General features: G+C 40.3%; 1 protein-coding gene across 2 annotated transcripts in view; it reads left to right on the plus strand.

Moving 5' to 3' along the window:
* Positions 1–70: 70 nt before the first annotated feature.
* Positions 71–18,372, plus strand: part of RAD54B (RAD54 homolog B) — a 66,581-nt gene continuing 48,279 nt past the window's right edge. Inside the window, exons 1-3 of one of the 2 annotated variants that reach the window (XM_032987940.2) lie at positions 71–112; positions 3,054–3,207; positions 3,874–4,048. In XM_032987940.2, coding sequence (XP_032843831.1) covers positions 3,070–3,207; positions 3,874–4,048 — 313 coding nt within the window. In that variant the 5' untranslated portion in view covers positions 71–112; positions 3,054–3,069. Of the gene's footprint in view, positions 113–139; positions 339–3,053; positions 3,208–3,873; positions 4,049–18,372 lie in introns of those variants that run through there. The other variant, XM_032987939.2, reaches the window with a different exon arrangement.

Raw genomic sequence — 18,372 nt, forward strand, 5'->3', positions numbered from 1 at the left:
CCGCTTCGCGCACGGCTGCGGAGCATGCGCATTCGGCGAGGGGGCGCTGCGCAGCGCGCATGCGCGGCGCGGCCAGCGGGCTGACGGGAGCCGGCGGCGGGACGGTTGAGTGGTGAGGCGGCGGCGGCGGCGGCGGGGGGCTACCGGGCGGCAGGGTCGCTGGTCTCTCCTCGCCGGGGCGGGGGAGCCGGCTGGGCGGTCCCAGCCGCTCCGCTTGCCCTTAGGGAGCCACCACCCCTCCAAGCCCCGCGGTCCTTACCGGGAGGCTGCGGCAGGGTGGGCCGGGTCATAGCGGTTTGAATGGCACTGCTTGTTGGGCCTGCTCCGATTCCTTACAGGTCCTACTCATCTGAAGTGATTTTTGACTAATATCGATATTCAAGGCGATGCACTCACTGCCTGCAGTTTAACTGAGTAAAATTTAATCCTGTGTCGCATCTTTACAAAAGGTGCCTACAAAAACCATGTAGCCTCGTCATCTATGCCAGAATGTCTCTTTAGATGTTTAAGAGAGCAGTCTTTTAAGTATGTGTCAATGTAGGCACTGTGAGATGAGCAATGTAACTTCCTTTAACGTGACTCTGTGCATGCTGTGTTGAGTTGAATGTGTAAAATTTTGAAATATCGCTTGTACATGTATTTCATTTTGATGCAACTGTTAAGATGCCTTTAAGGAGAAAAGCACTACAGAATTCAAGGCTTGCAAAATCAGATGCATTCATGAGACGTTTTAGGCTGTGGTTTCATGGTACACTTAATTTGGTCAAGCTAGCTTGCTAATAAAAGGCAGGAGCAGTGCTGGTCTCGTTACCTCAAGCTATTTCCCTGCAACCATACCTAACGATACTGCAAGTACAGGGTGATCTGACAAACTGCTGGCTGTCTCGGAGGAAGTGGTATATTTACTTGTCACTTGACTTAGTTATGTGGACCTATTCCTGGCTCTTGCTACACCTACTCTGGTCTCATCTAAAATATCTAGTATCAGTCATTTGTTGTACACCCACTGTATAGTACTGTAAAGGTACAAAATATTAACATTATTTTTTGTATTTGATATTTTCATTATGCTTTATAAAACCTTGTATTTTGAAGACAAATATGTATTGCTGGAAGCAATATTGCATTTTAAAAGTCACAAACCCCTAGTGGTTTTTGAAGTTCCAAATAGGCAATACTGGTAATATTTTCACATGTTCTTAAATTTAACAGGAGTGAAGTTACTGAGTTATTAAGGGTCATATCTTTTCATTTTCTTATCAATTTGCAAATCTCTTAATGAGCATTTTTGTGGTTTAGGGCTGAGTGACAGTGCAAAATCCAAATGGATTTGGAAACCAAAGCACTTTAATCCGCAGATACATGCAATTTATGAATTGTACAACTCCCCTGTTTCATGGGAGATGTGTTAAGCTCTGGGAGTGAAGTGGGCAGGGTTAGTGCAGGGGTTCTGCCACGCTATGCATAGTCCTTGTGTAGAGTCGTTGGGTGTCCTGGGTTGTCTTCCCAATTGTCACCACATGTTGCAGATTTGGGTAGAGAACTTGTTCAAATTCATGTGGCACCTGAAGCTGGCTGTGGTCAGCACTGGCATTCACAGCCTGCTTCTCTGGAAGGTTCTTGACACCTTTTGCAGCTTTCACAGCGGCTGTCAGTTGTTTACGCTACAGGTACTCCTGTTATTATAACCAAGCTACTCCGTTATTGCATAGGGTTGACTGAAGTTCATATGCAAACGCTGCTATCAAGTAGGCCTAACGTACGTGAACTGCTGTTGATGCCACCAGAGACATCTTTCCTTGTATTTTTAATAACAGCCACAATTGAAGTGACAACGATTCAGGCTATTTTGCCATCAAGGTTTACATCTAGTAACAGCATCACGTATATGCCAACTGTTCAGATATGAAAGAGACAGCAGAACTCATGTTAGTATCTGCATGTTTGCAAAGTATTTTGACGGTACTCCCTTACTGCTTCTGTGTGAATCTTGTAAAGAAAGGTTGTTGTGCCCTCATAAGCCACTGGAGTGCAGAATAGCGTCAAAAAAGTGCAGAAACATACTGGCTATTGCAACAGGATGCAAACATGATTTCAGTAGAGGTAGAACAAGTAAAAGTAGAGCAAGTTTGTGTCTGCAATCCGTATTACGGTTTATTTTTACCCAGTAATTGGGGGGATCAATTAAAATAAACAATCCATGTATGAATGGAGAATTACACCAAAATATGTTCTATAAGTTGCTGTACTGTGCTTGTCTTTATCATTCCAGCTGCTGGGTTATTCTACTGGAATTTTCTTTCCCTGTTTTGTTTCTACTACTTTGAAGTACTAAGATTATAGTTTATTATTCTAGTGGTTGCAAGTGTGCTTTGTCATATTAACACTGGTGTGTGTTGTGTTTGGTTTTGTCCTGAGGTTGTTTAGGGGAATAACGGTTTTGTATTCTGAGGGAAAACTAGTATGCTCCTCCCACTGTTCAAGTGAACATAACAGGGAGTGATAATCTCCACTATAATTTTCAGATAATTTTCTGATGAATTATAATCTTATAATAGTGAATTTGAATGACCAATATAATTGATTTTTTTAATGCAAAATACTACTCCCAGATAGGAAACATACCTTCAACAGTCATTGTTCATTGTCCACTAATAATGGGCATTTCGAAATTAAGCTTTAAGTGTTTAGAATAGTTAGTTCTGTTTCAATTTGTCTTTCTTTTTATAAACTGGTGTTTGTTAAGCAGCCCTACATTGTGCATCTTCAGAGCTTTTCTTGCTATTGAGAACTGCACTATTGGCTTTTCAAATGAAAAAGGAAGTGTTCAACTGCAGAATTTGCTGTAGTCTATCTTTCGTAGTACTGTTAAACAATGCATTGCAACAATACTACTTAAAATGTATTATGCTTATGAATTAACACTGCTATTTGAAAATCTTTTATGCTATCTCTTATTTTAAAATAGTGCATATATTGTTATTGATGTGTCTATTTTGTATTCTGACTATAATTGTCTTTATCTGCTTCCTTCCTTCCTCTCCACCCTCCAGATCAGTACAGCTAAATATGAGGCGATCAGCAGCTCCAAGTCAAGTGCTAGGAAATGTAGCCAAAAAGCCAAGGTTTATACCACCAGGAAAAATTAAAACAGTTTGTCTCAAGAACGAAACCAAGGAGATGGACCAAGAAATGAAATTAAATGAGGTAAACTGAACAGTGCACTAAAAAGTTTATTTGTTTGTACAGTATTGTTACTAAAAGATAGCATCTGAGCTCACCACAAACAATCCATGCTAAATAATAGATTCTGATACCTTTGCTTTTACTACATTTGATCTTATCAGGTAGGTTTCTCTCACTCTGAAGTGGATGCAGAAAAATGTTCTCCAAATAAATAAAAGTAATCAGTATTGAGCCCAACTACAATTCTCAGTGTAGCTGAGGTACAGATTGCATCTTGGCGTGGCCTTTGTTGGATTCAAATGTTTGAAATGCTTTGGCAAAAGTGGTTAAAACCCCCTTAGTAATGAAATGTCAGTATATCAAGTTGCAGTTTTGCTGCAAGGAACTTTCTCTGAAACGTTTAATATCACCCAAAAAAATCATCACGATTTTTATTCATTTTATCTACAGAAGACTTCTATTAAATTCAATTCATAAACTACTTGCACAAGTGGTGTTTGGTATTGTGTGCATGCACTTTCTGTTGTGAACACTGGGATGCATATATTTGTTTAGGGATGTATGTATTTTATGTAGATAGTTTGATAATGAGGTTTAGTGTCTATTAAGATCCCTTCTCGTTGTTTTCTCCATTTCTCTTCAACTGAATGAAGGAAATGCTATTGTGAATTTGTTTCTCTTTTGCAGATGGATGAGAAAGAGGGAAGTGCTTCATTACTTTCTAAAATATATAGCCAGAATCAAAATGCAAATTTTACACAGTCTGTGGAGTCAACTGGAGAAGTAAAGACTACAAAAGCATGTTTCAGTGCTAATAAGTATAGCAAGGTGGAAATGAAAATGCTAAATATGCCCAAAGCTGGTAAGATGCTCTTTCTTTTTTTACTGCCATGTATCATAAGAAAACTTTAATGCTTATGAATGATACACTATTTAGTAAACTTTTATGAAGTACTAATATAAGGGTCATGCAAAGGTGGCATTATTTGGTGTTCTACTGGCTGGAGAGTGAAAGAAACAAACATTAGATGATTTTTATTTTTTAAATAGAAAATAAGTTGATGTTTTAGAAGCCAGTTGGAAGTGCTGCTATTCAGGTGTATGTCTTCCAGAGAGTACTATAGTCAACTTGCTCTAATCCAGAGTTATATCAAGATGAGAGTCAGGATACCCTCAATAGTGGAGAAGTGGTATAATTTGGAGACCTTGTTGGCCTCATGCAGAGAATGCTAACTGTCCTGAGTGGATTCACATTTTTCAGAACTCATGAGGGTTTCTTTACTTCAGCACAAGATCTGAGCTGTTTGCTTCAGTGTCTCCAGCAGGCACTCAAGGTTCAAGCATGGGCTGCTAACTCTAGTGTAGCATCAGAGGGGAACTGCTTCTGTTCATCCATGTCTGTACACTTACTCATTTGTTACTCCCGGTAATGAATATTAATGGAATTACAGAATGGTTTGGCTGGAAGGGACCTTAAAGATCATCTAGTTCCAACCCCGCTGCCACGAGCAGGGACACCTTCCACCAGACCAGGTTGCTCAAAGCCCCGTCCAACCTGGCCTTGAACCCTTCCAGGGAGGGGGCAGCCACAGTGCCTCTGGGCAGCCTGTGCCAGTGTCTCACCAGCCTCACAGGAAAGAATTTATTCCTTTATCTAATCTAAATCTATCATTTTTCAGTTTAAAACTGTTACCACTTGTCATATCACTACACTCTCTGATGAAGAGTCCATCCTCACCTTTCCTGTAGCCCCCTTTTAAGTACTGGAAGGCTGCTGTAAGGTCTCCCCAGAGCCTTCTCTTCTCCAGGCTGAACAACCCCAACTCTCTCAGCCTGGCCTCATAGGGGAGGTGCTCCAGCCTCCTGATCATCTTTGTGGCCTGCTCTGGACTTGCTTCAAGAGGTCCATGTCCTTCTTATGTTGGGGTAGTATATTACTCTGAAAAGCAAGGTAGTCAGCACTGCAAAGATACTGGAGTGTCTGAACTGTAGCAAATGTGCTTTGATGGATCTGAATGACTGTGGGGTTGAGTGCCTTCAATTCCCACTCTTCATGTGCCCTGACCACAGATACAGCACAGCGACATTCTGCATTGAGCGAATGCAGGTGTCTGACCTCAGGAGCCAAGAGCCAAGCGCATCTTGAAAGCGTTGCACGTGAGCTGGGTTACTGACATTGCTGGATGAAAATCACTCCTCTTGGAGCCAGCTCAGGCATTTCGACATCTGTCTTTACAGTTAATTCACTCTTGTTTCCTTATAATTAATTATACTGATAATGATCTTTCTCTTTGTTTAAGGGTTCATTTAGTTGGTAATACTTTGTGTAATGGGTTGAGTCTTAAAAGAGCATTTCACGGCTGCTTATCACCTTGATTCCATAACGGTTGGAATTATAATGCAGAAGGCTTTAAAAAAGTTGTATTTAATTTTGTTTGTGATAAGAGCTGCTAAATCTGGAAGCCCGATAGAAGCAAAGCTGCCACAGCTCCACGTCCCAAGGTCCAGCCAAGAGTGAGGCTGAGCACATATTCCCAATAGGTACACATATGTGCAATATGTACATACATACATATACACATGGCTGGTAACATAGGCCAGTAGACAGTGAGCACAGCACTCAGGCAAACACAAGCAGCACCAATGAACACATCCTGTCCCCTCTCTGGCTGATCAGGGTGAAAGCCTGTTTGTGGAAAATAAATGAACATATATATATCTATATACAGATATACACACACAGAGAATATAGATCCCTCCAGTAACCGATTTTGTGCACTCAGTATATCCAGTAGCTGGCTCCTTGATTTGTCGGACACCCCAGCTGTGGGTGTGTGGGCACATGAACCACAAAGGCCCACAGCTCCCAGCTCAGTTGCTGGTACTCAAACCTGTGCTCCCACAGGTAAAACACAATAGGTCCCTCCAGTATTTGGTCTTAGACGCTTGATCTACTTAGCGATGGGCTCTTGGATCCGCTGGTCTCCCAGATGCCCCGTGTACAAGCGATGCGTACGTACAAGCATGTGTCACTGCTAGTGAGACTTACCAGCAGCCAACCCCCAGATATCCTAGTCTCTCCAGTAACTCACTTGGACTTGCTGGTGTCTCCAGTATCCAACTCTCAGACTCTGGTCTCTCACAGCTGTTCCAATAGTTGGCTTCCAAGCCTCTTAGCCTACTTGCCAACTAGTCTAGCTTGGTGTTTGCTAGCAATCACATGCTGAAACACATACCCAGGCAGTACGTATGCATGGGCTCTGGTCTGTCTGCTTGCTGGCACATCAGGTACCTGGGCCTTATGACATCTGTGTAGTCCAGCTCCAGCTGCTGGCATGTGCCCTTCCATGCACACTTATGCACACAGACTAGAGTCCCTTCACCCAGGAAAACATTTAGAAATGTAGTTTAATAAGAAGATGGGACAGACTGTGGCAACAAGGTGCGGAGCACTGCTGGACAAGCATACTGACCGGTCACCTGTTAAAAGGTGGCTGCTTTTTTCCTTTTATTTTCCTATGCTCGTTCTTTCCTGAACCACCTTCCTCTGTCCGTTTTCATTTGTCCTTGGTTTTTTTACCTTCAAAAATCTCATTGTAAGCCTTGTGCAATCCTCAGATGCCCCTTCTAGCATCTTATGAGCTCCAGGCCTCAGTAGGTAGCAATCCCCTTCATTCTGTAAGGTGTGCTGGGGAGACCTTCCCACTGACTCTTCTGGTTGGGTTTCATCCCCAGAAAATGGGGGTTTCTCAGTTCCCTGTGACAGTCATGAAAGGATGCTGCCATTATCATCTTATGCGACCCAGAATATACGCACTCAGTTTGGCAGAGCTAATGTGGGAAAATGCAGCCTCCTTGTATGTCTTAAGTCCTTCTGGTCTGGGCTTTTGTGTTTATCTGGCGCATGCCTTAACTTCCAGTTCTTCTGATGAAACTCATGCTTGCAGAAAATTTTCAGTATGTATGGGACAGGTTGTTTGAGTGGTCCTTCTTCCCTATAGGTACATCTGCAAAAATTTCTGTCTGCCGGTTCTGTCTAACAGTGTACTCGAAAGATAACTAGTGGATTTATTTCCAAAATAATCTGGGAAATCAGCAGTTTTCCCAACAAAATGTTGTGAAGTGGAAAAGATACTAAATGCTTTTTCAGTATCACGAATTCCAGATGCAACTGGTATGCGTTCTCTGATGATTTGAGAAAAATAAGCAAAAAGTTGTGGAGTGAGACTGGGTGAGCTATTTCTGTTGATGTTATGCTGCTACCTTTCTGAATGGCTGGACAAGCCATTTTGTGCCAAAGCCCTTCTATGTCTGTAGAATGGGGCTAACCCTGCAAGTCTTTGTAAAGCCGTGATGAAATGTGGTACAAAATAAGGATATCTAATGTCAGTGTTAGTTCTGGACATCAGGTTCGCTGGTGATGCAAGCACTGTACTGTGAAAACAATCCTATATTGAGGCTCTGTTAAATCTTAAGTAATTTCTTAATAACGTAGATCTTCCAAGATAGCTTCTGCCAGTTACGTCACTTTTGTCTGCTATTCATTGCAGCTAATGTAGCAATTATGTAGATTGTGTAAACCATAACCTCCTTTGTAGTGTGAAATTGTTTTGTCAAAGCTGGTTTTGGTATGAAATTCAGAAGTAATGGAAACCAGTTGTGAAAGTCAGAGTCAGTTTGAGTTTTTTATTGTTATTAATATTGTAATGGAATTATAGCTGACTGCCAGTCTCTGCAGCCGAAGAAGACTTCTCTGTTAAAGGGACATTAAAATAATATAAAGACTGAAAAAGTCTAGTGTGGGCATTATTTTGGTTTATTGCCTCCATATAATTTAATGCAGATGAAAAATTGCTTGTTAGCTTTATATCATGCTCAAAGCTGCTGTGTTTGGGTTTCCAGTGCAGCAGTGGAATGTGTAAATAAATACCCCAGTTTCCACTGAAATTCTTGAAACACCTGCGGACCATGGGACAACTGCACTGTTCACAGAGCTAATCTTTCTGAAACCCAGCCCTGAAAATGCTGTGCATTCTTTTGAAAAAACTTATCTGACACATGGTGTCCATTTCCTGGAATAGGCAAGTAAGGATTTGATTAGATAGCACCAATCTAAAAATTATAGCATATCTGGCTTAAAAAAATACTTGCTTTTATAGGCTGCTTTTCAAAATAAACTTTTTCCTAAGATTTCACTAATAAAAGTAATGTCTAAGGGACTGAAATTCTGTGAGATGAGCTATTGCCAAAGACGTTTTAATAATTCAGCTGTTGCTGAGTGAAACCTACCTATGTGTTCTAACTTTAAGGCAGTTTGAACTGTCAGATATTGAACATGCTGTTCAACAGGCAGTTAGTTTACTAATGGTGATTATGAGTTGTGAATACTGGAAAATGATGTTTCTCCATAAAAACATACCTTTGTAGAAAAAATGAACTTACTACTGGTTTATGAATCAGTGTTTGCTTGTTTATAAGAGGCAAACAGCACAGCAGTCTCTTTGGTACCTTTGTTTTGTATTCAGAATATAGTATCTGTTGACAGCCACAACGGATGTGTGGAGGGGAAATTATTTGACATTGTCATTAGTGGTTTTTCTCACATGCCTCCAAAGAATTCTGTCAGATAGGTATGTGCGCTCTTTAAAAATGAAAGTTACTGTAACATTCCTGAACTATTTAATAGGTATTGAAAACAAAATCATAAATGTGTTTCGATGGATATTATTGCAGCTCTTAAAAGTGCTTGGTTTCTATTTGTCCTCATTGCATTCCGAGGACCTATAAGCAATAACAAAAAACTACAGGTAATTTGAATTTGAAGAAACAATGGACAGGCAGATTTCTGAACTATATTTAGTATCCTCTTAGTGTTGCTAGCAAGTGGGATTGGCCAGAACTGAGGTTTTTACCTCAGTGTTGCCTTCAACTTAATGTTTTTAATATATTTTTCTTTTTATTTATGTAAAGCATACATAATGAATGTAATTCATGCTTATTAGCTGAGTTTACAGCTTGCTTTCTGTTGGTATTTCTAATCTAGTAGAATGTTGCTCTGCTTTTTTCGTTTGGGCTTACAATATTGCCTGTGGAAATGAATAGCTCTTTCACCTCAGACACAACATCCTAGTTGGACTGAGGTTTCATTGTTTGAACCTGCTGTAGGTGAACAGAAGAGCTGGATATAGAGTTTTATTGTGTTACAGCTTGCCTCCTGTTAGGTTTTGGTTCAGGAGTACTTTGTCTTTCATCCATCACTAACATCTATTAAAGCATCTTCCAAGAGGAACTTTGTCAGAAGTCATACTCAAATACTATCTTTGAGCTAACAATGAAGACAGGTTGTAAATATTTCATAACAGGGTTAATCTGTTCACTGTATGTCTCGAGAGATGTTTTTGAATGTTTTTCATGCCTGTGATATTTTCAGTATCTTTTCTCTACCTTCTCTGGAATGTTAATGTTTAGTGAGTACATTGGTCTATAAGGTTTAGACTCTTTGCTCATTTAAGTCAGTTTTATTTTCATAATAGGAATGTTTGGCTCCTTCAGCTTTCTTGAACATTGTTACAGGTTAGTCTGATACCTCCTGCCAGTTGGTATGAATAAAAACACCCTTAACCAATTCATTTGAATATTGTAAGAGAAAATCCACTTTTCCTACAGTTATGACAGTAGCAATCAAGTGCCTATCACTTTTAATCAGAGGATTAAAAAATGTTATTTTCAGGATTTGTCATATTGTCCGATTTCAGTCTAACTGCCTACTTTGGATTTCTAGATAACGAAAACCATTCAGGCCTGACATCTCATAATGAAGCATGTTATTGCTATAATTACTTGGATATCTGCAAAAGCGGAAGTATTAATTGCAATTTCTGTTATTGCATTCATTTCTGTTATTGCACTTCACAGCTTGAACTGGAAAATATATTCTAGTCAGGAGTGTTTTTACCATCTATTTTAGTAGTGAAGCTGCATGTATAGCTGCGGTTCAGTGGGCCCTTCAAATGTTTTTATAAACAGTTGGTAAAGCAGTGAAGTCTTTGGGTAAAAGATAGTGCATAAACATCTGTAGTTCTTAATAATTACCCACTAGCCCTTAGTACAACTAAGGTGTTACTGGATGCCTGACTGCAAATAATTTATTACTGCACTGTTTTCAAGTTAGATTTTACAAGTTTGTATGTTGTAATTTCTTATTCTAAAGAGTATCAAATTGCTTTGCTAGGTCTTTATGATTTAAAATTACCTCCTCCTTCATGTCATGTTATAGGCAGAATAGTTGATAATTGTGAATAGACAAATTTATAGACAAGCTGTTTCTCAATCCAGGATAGTTTCTTTACTGATTAGGTGTCATCTCTACCTGTTTGATCGGTTCATCTCAGGAGATGGGGACTGGTTAAGGAAACTAGATTGATGTAAATGTATCAGCAGAGAAATTCTTATCTCTGATCTGACGCTGGTTCCAGAGGTGTTAATGTATACGTCAGTCATGGTGGACGTACATGCAAGTTGTCACCTACTGGCCCCAGTACCCCACTGCCCAGCAGTCAGCGGGTACACTTCTCACCGAGCCTTCTGTGATTATTTAGTCATAGATGGCCTGCGTTTTCTTGTCTGTAGCTTTGGGACTCTGGCATGTCCTGAGGACTCCACCTTTTGCTCTGTGCTCTTCCTTGGGAGGCGAGATGGCTTCTTATTCTCTGCTACTGGCATAAGACCTTCCCTAGCATTTCCCCAGCTGATTATGCACACTCACAGTTCCCTCTGGCTGTGGCCATGCACTGTTTACAGCTATGCATGGAGGTGGTATGACAGCAAAGCAGGGAACAGCATTTTAGCAAAGTAACTTTACTACTGAATTTTAAAGCACTCTAAGTGCTCAGGACTTAAAAAGATAAAAAAAAAAAAGTAAAAAATGAAAGGTTCTTTAGTCTGACATTGCTTGTTCTCATGACTCCAAGATTTTTGGGGGTTGGATTTCTTTTCCTTCCTCTTCCTATAGATTCATCACCCTATGTATGGTAGTGACCAGAACTATGTACCGAGCACAACATCGCCCTCAAGGCCTTCTAATCCTGTGCTCAGAAGCACCAACTGCAGCAGCCATGAATTTCCTACTTCTTTAGTTTTAGAGTCTATCAGTGGAGAAACCATGATTGGACTGCAGCAATAGTCAGGTAATGTGGAGTCAGTAGCCATAGACCGAAGGCAAGCAATAGAGTAGGGTGGGCTTACGTGATACATTAGCCTGTTGAAGAAGTTCACAACCCTAACCAGTGTTACTTATCTTGAATCTGGGCTGCCCACCAGCTCAGTGGTAAGATATGCTGTGGTAAAATCAGCAACCAAGGGTGAGATGGAAAGAAGGAACTTAAACCAGCTTCACCACCAAAGGCAACATACCGTGTAATGTTCAGCAACTGCAAAGCTGCTTTCCTAGACAGGGTAGCCATCTGCAATGCAGTATAACAGGCTGTTGTAAAACAAATCCAGACTTGCATAATTCTAGTGTGATATTTCCACAGTTAGTACAACATAATTTATAATTTGATATGATCATATCTTGCTGTCATGGAATTACTAGGCTTTATGTAATGATAGATGATATAACCGGGATATTCACACATTTGAGAAAAGCAATGAATTGCCAGCGAAATACACTTTTCATTTGTCCTAGTTAAGTGTGCTCTAATATGTGTATTTGAACTAATGGTGGTAATAAAAAAGAGGGGGAGGAAACCAGAAATCAGAAGGGTATTACCTGGTCAGAAAATAAAGAGCTATATTAGATGCAAGATATTTAACATTTTCCATGAAGTTGGAGGGATTAAAGTGAAAGTTTTGCAGTAGTAACTTGCCTGTTGAATGGAACTGTTGTTGCTTCTTTACAGTGAAAAAGCTATAAATTGCTAGGTGCTTTGAGCAGTGACATATCCGCTACTGAAGAGAGCTGTGCTGCATGTAGAGTTAATAATCTTTTATGCATTTTTCTTTAACTTGTTAAGTTACTGAAAAATAAAATTTGCAAGCAAGAAAAAAGAACTTAAATAGTCTTTCTTGTGCAGAGACAGAGACCTAATTTTGAAACTGCAGATATAAAACAAACCCCCCTTTCCAAGGGGCGGCCGGGGATGTGTTGGGAAATGAACTTACTATCCCAATACATTTATTATAATTTAGCTCTCAAGAGTTGCATGCAAACACACGGCATATAGTCTGCAATATATGGAAAATGAAATTATCTAATACTGTAACTTTAAAAATGAGGAAATGAGGAACTTAGTAAATACTCTGTATAGAGACTATTTTCAAGGATTCAGGTTTAGCAGCGCTAATTCTTTCAATTTCCTCATTCATACTGAGCGCAGCTGTACACATTCTTATTTTCATCTTGATTATAAAAATTTATTATCAGGCTGTGTGTGTGGTAGGAGTGAAGATGGGCAAAAGAGAAATACACGGTTATTCTAAGTTTATTGGATGTTTTTCTTTTCCACTCTTCTACCCTTTGGAAAGTCCTAGCTTGGGGTATGGGAATGGTTGATTTTTCTTCTCCCCCAGCTCTCCTGTCTCCAGTAGATATGAAGGTGGATTTAAGGGAAGATGGAGAGAATGTAGCTATCAGGTGGAGGGACAAGAAATGCCTTCTTGAAGGGAACTGGAAGGTCTTTTTGAGCTATTATGAGTATTATTACAGACCTGGCCTGTATCCCTTCATAGATAGTCACCGAATCTTTCTGTAGCTATGCTCGTTGTTTCGATCCCCTTTGTTGCCATGCCAATGTACCTTAGAGTTCAGTCCCAGCTTTTGGCTTTGAGCCTGAAGATTTCTTCTGAAACAGCAGCTTCGTCACAATATCTTAAAATCAGCAAGATGGTGATAGGGTGGTTATCTTGCTGTCCTCAAAACATCTGCTAGGCAAAATTAGAAGAATGGAAAAAGCTGCTCTTATGTCAAATGCAGGGAATAGTGCATGGGGAAGTATTTTGAGGTTAGTATTTAAAAGCATGATCTCAAAAATTTTCATCTTTCTATGAAAAGATGGGAGAATTGCAGAAACTTGGCTTCTCTTACACAGTTTCTTTTTATAGAGGCTATCTTGCTAATGGGGATTTAAGTATTTAAGCAAAACATCCTGAGAAAATCATACTTGCAAATCTTTCTGTATTTCTCAGCTGCTTCTCATCAGTCATCAAAAAGCTTGTTGGAAGAGAGGATCAGAGAAGACACAAGCATGTGTTAGAAACTGGACTCACTTCTGAATTTGTGAAAAATGGTACTATTAGCATCTCTTTTTTTTAAGGATGTGACTTATAAAGTGAAAGGCTAATTCATGGTGCTGTATAGTCACTTAATATTATAATTCAGAATCCTGTAACTTTAAGCCAAACTTAGTTTGAAGGATTGTTACAGATCTGAATGTGTGGGCCCTGGAATGTCAGACTGAGATGAAGATAAATTCTTTGAAATTTGTCATGGGGAGCATTTTAATTGTCTAATTTCAGTATTTCCCATTTCAGTGGACTAAATGTAGAGCAAATGTCTTAAACCAGCAGAGGGGACAGAAGCGTAGTTAGATTTTACGCATGGAATTTTAGCTGCTAAGAGCTCTGGAGTAGGCCATGTGTAATTCAGGCTAGTTTCAAGAGAGTGGTGTAAAGGTATTAATTACATTGCTAAGGTCCATATGTTTTCTGTGCTTGTCTTGAGATACATGCACCCTTGCTCTTGAAGCAGCTGCAAGAACTGTTAGATGTTAGAAGTTAATATAGTTCTCCTTGCTCTCCCAATGCAGGACTGAAGTTTAGAAATGTTTAGAAATAACTCTGCAGGAGAAAGAAAAGGAGTGGTCTGAGAGGTTCAGGTACAGCAAGGATAAGAACAAGAAAGTGCAAAATTGATTCAGAAAGTGTTGATAAAGACAAGAAAAAAAAATCAAGTGAAATGAGAAAGCTATTTGAAACACAACTTAAATGATCTAAAAATATTTCTTAGAAGTCTGGTGAGAATGTATTTAATCACTGTTAACTTCAAGGTAAAGTTGTCTTGCAACTTTTGCCTCACAAAACATTGTTAACCTCAACCCTCTCCTTAATGAATAATGCCTGCAACCCTTAGTTTTGGAGATTACCCATGAAACAACTGTCCCTACGAGAAACCTTTGGAGTTGGAAACTTTCTCACCCACCCTTTGCTGCAGCAGGCTCTTAAGACAGGCAGATCGAATGACTTGGCACTGACTTGCTGTCATGTCAGAAAAGAAGGACTATATGATGACCTAATGGAACTTTCGCAGCCCTTAATACCTATAGACACTCTCAAGTCATTTTATGCAGCTGCCAAATTCATTTGCAAGAGTGAGCAACTGCCTCAATACTTGCCAAGTGTTTCCGCTGCCAGTATACCCCAGTATATTCAGTGATGTGTAACGTACCCTAACCTAGCTGCTGAATCTTCTTACAGTTTCTCGTAAGCACAGGGGGGTATCAGGGTTTCACTTCAGCTTTGATTCAAATCTTGCCATCGTCCTCTTTTTCTTAAGATTTTCAGGCTCTTAGGTGATTGCAAATGCTAAGCCCAGGTCTCTGCAGAACTAGTTTACTTGCACATTATTAGATAAGAACAGATGTCCTTCAGACTTATTCTGGGGCTAGCATTTTGTGGGCAGAGCACCTTCACAGAGTTTAGCAATCCTTTTATCTGTTGATGTTTTTTGCACTAGAAGGTCTCAGCCTCAATCACTTAAGCCAGCATTATTCCCTTCAACGTTCAAGTTTGCTGTCGGACCCAAACTACATCTTTAAAGATACATTTGTTCTTAGGGCATCCTTAATTCTTTCAGAAGTTTTTTGTCTTTGAATCATGTACCTCACAGTGGATTGGTTTTGTGTGGTTTTTTTTTTTTTTTTTTTTTTTTTTTTTTTTTTGTTGTTGTTGTTTTTAGTGTCTGTCATGGAGAGATTCTTCCTTAGTTCTGTGTGGATCTTTCTCCCTCCATCCAAGATGCTCCCCTGATTTAAGACATTCTCCTTTACAGAGTGGTCTGTCTCATAATGTGCCTAAATTTACATGGGCCACTTGTTGCAGTTATTGGCCTTGATACAAATCTGTCACTTGTAAAATTTGGACCCATTGAGTTTTGTCAGCAATGCATAGTCATTTGGCTACTTTAATTCCTGACTGTATTACAACTGTGATTCATTCATCTCTTGATAGCTCTCTAGGATACACTATTTGTATCATTTTTTTGGTATTAATTCTAGACCTTTCCACACCAAAAACCTGAACCTACCTGTTACCTGTAGCTTTGAGTTCTGCTTCCCAGCTGTTGAAGTTCTGCAGCCTTAGCAAGGGGCTGTTGCTTGGGTTTTGAATAATCATGCTGATTTTCATTTCCCTAGAAAAATTCTCTGACCTACCCTCACAGCTCCCATTTTTCATGAACTTCCAAATACAAAGATTTCATCCACTTAAACTGTTTTTTTAAATATTAACATTTAAATTGGGAAGCATTTGTGGTTTTTTGTTTGTTTTTTTTAAAGGACAGAATCGAGCAAATAAAAAAAATGCTGAATCCAAGACTTTTTTCTTTTCAGAATTCTGATTACTGAATTTCACCTTGAAAATATGAAGGAAAGATGAGCTGTACCTTGCACATAGGATTAAAACAGGAGGTGAAGTGATGTGAAGGGTACATGGATGGCTATTTTCTTCACCAGTGACCAGATTTTTTTCCTTGCTACCTGTGATTTGTTGTCCCCTCACTTATGCTAATACAAGTTTTTGCAGAGGGCATTGCAAACCATATTCCTAAAATGATCCAGATACAGTCTGAAAAAGCTTTTCCAGTGAATTTCTTTTGTGTGAGTTATTTGTTCGGTGGAATACTGTATCAGGGAACTGCTGGTGGTTAAAACTAACCCAGCTCAGAAAAAGTTATTAATTTGTAGACAAATCAGTTCCCTGATCTGACTTGCTCTGAAGATCTATGAGTGCTCATATAAGCACAGTGAAGGGGCAGGAACATGACAGGGTTGGGAGGAGACAGAAATTCCTGTTTTGGCAATGTCCTACATTTATGTTGACTTAAACCAACATTAAACTCTATGCTTGCCAAAAAAAAAAAAAAAAAAAAGAAAAAAGAAAATTGACTAGGCTGTAGCTGGATCATCTCCCTGAGTTGGCTGTGCACTGTGTTGCATAAATGCTAGTGTTGGTGGAAGGTGTAGGATGAAGGGTGGACTGAAGCAACATTTTTTTTTTTTATAATTGTCTTGGAACTACAGCTATTGTTTTAGCTCAGAGAAGTCTGTATGTAACATTTGTATCCACGCTTCTCACCTTCTGTGATTTGTCATCCAAGTACTGATACAACCTTAGGCTGATGAACAGAGCTATTTTAAAAAGAGGTGAGAGGGGGGGGAATTTTGGTTGGCAGCCAGCTTCATTTTTACAAGGGTTATTTTACACTCCTGCCAAACAATATGTAATTCAGACCGATTCCTTCAGGCCCTTGCTTAAAAGAAATCTTTGTAGTGGTATTTTGCTATAACTGCATCAGTATGGAAACTTGGTCTCTTCTAGCAACATTAAGCAGTAAGGTGACAGTGCAATGAAAGTTTTGATAGGGCTAAATTAGGAGTTGCTGCATCTGGTAGCCCAGTATAGAGGAGACTGCTGCAGGTCCTCGTCCCCAGGTCCATAAGGATGTATTCCCAAGAGGCACACGAGTGCATGTACACACTATCTCTCTCTCTCTATATATATATATATGGCCAGCCATACAGAAAACACATCACTCACACAAACACAAGCAGCATGAGTAGCCTCAACCTTTTCCTTCACTGGCTGACTGGGATGAAAGTCTGTTTGTGAAAAATACACATGAATACAATATGGACCCCTCCAGCAAGTCACATTAGACTCTTATTCTGCTCAGTAGCTTGTCCCTGGATTCCCCAGTCTCCCAGTTGCCTCACAAATCTGCACTGGGTCTCTCTGGCAGCTGCTCTGGATTTATGACCTTACCAGTGGCCAGTCCCCAGGTGTCCTGGTCTCTTTAGTAGAGAAATCTCAGATCTTCTGTCTCTCCAGTAGCTGGCCCAGGCTCATGGTTGCTTCAGTTCTTGGCTCCCAAGCCCACTCGGCAGCTCGTCCAGCTTGGTGTTTGCCAGCAACCACGTACTGACATGGGTACCCAGGCAGTATCTGTGGGCTCGCATCTCAGGCACCCGGGCCCCTGCAACCTGTGGTACAACTCCAGTTGCTGGCAGGTATGCTTCCGTGCACCACTATGCACAGAGAGCAGAGATTCCCCTCACCCAGGAAAATAGTTACAAATATCGTTTAACAAGAAGATAGGACAACTGCAGTGATCAGGTGCAGGGCATGGCTAGACAAGTGTACTGAGCAGCCATCCGTTTACACGCATCTGGTCCCTTCTATCCCTTTTTTCCTCAGCATTTTCCTATGCTTGTTCTGCCCCAAACCACTTTCATCCCTCCCTTTTCTTGCCTTCGCTCTTTTCCTCTAAATATCCTGTACTACGCCTTCTGCAATCCCAAAATACTCTTTCTGACATCTCCTAACGAGTCCCATACCCAGTGGGCAGTAAGCCCTCCCGCAGTCTGCAAGGCGATAGAGCGAGCCCCTCCTGTGGGCTCGGCCCACTGGGCTGCTCCTGTTTCTGACAGCCCTGTGAGCAGCCGGACTGAGGGCTCACTTTCTTTAAGTTGTTGGGGTTTCTCTGCCTGCCCCTGTTCATCTGTGCTCTTTGTGTCTGTGGGGAGAAACCTTTAATCACACAACCTAACACTGACTTCTTTTCATCACTAAAATGTCAAGAGACTGGGCACTGGGCAGCTGCTTCAGCAGCAGAGGGTACAGTGTAGGCTTGCCTGTGACTCCTCAATTCTGGTATTGTCAGAGCCTAAACCATCTGAGGCACATCCAATTTATTTTTTTTTTCCAGTTCCTGAAAAAAACCCAAGCGCATAAATTAAAAAAAAAAAAAAAGGTAACTACCAGCTTTCTACTCTTAATGTTAGTAAAGTGCGAAGTGGGGAAATAGGGAAGGATTAGCTGTTTAAAAGTGATGTTTTTCATGCAGTGCTTCTAACCACGAGTATTTTGTTTCTCAAATTCTAGTGTAATGGGCATCAGACTATAAAATGCTTT

Source organism: Tyto alba, unplaced genomic scaffold (genome assembly GCF_018691265.1).
Source record: "Tyto alba isolate M040663 unplaced genomic scaffold, T.alba_DEE_v4.0 Super-Scaffold_9, whole genome shotgun sequence".
Classification (NCBI taxonomy): Eukaryota; Metazoa; Chordata; class Aves; order Strigiformes; family Tytonidae; genus Tyto; species Tyto alba.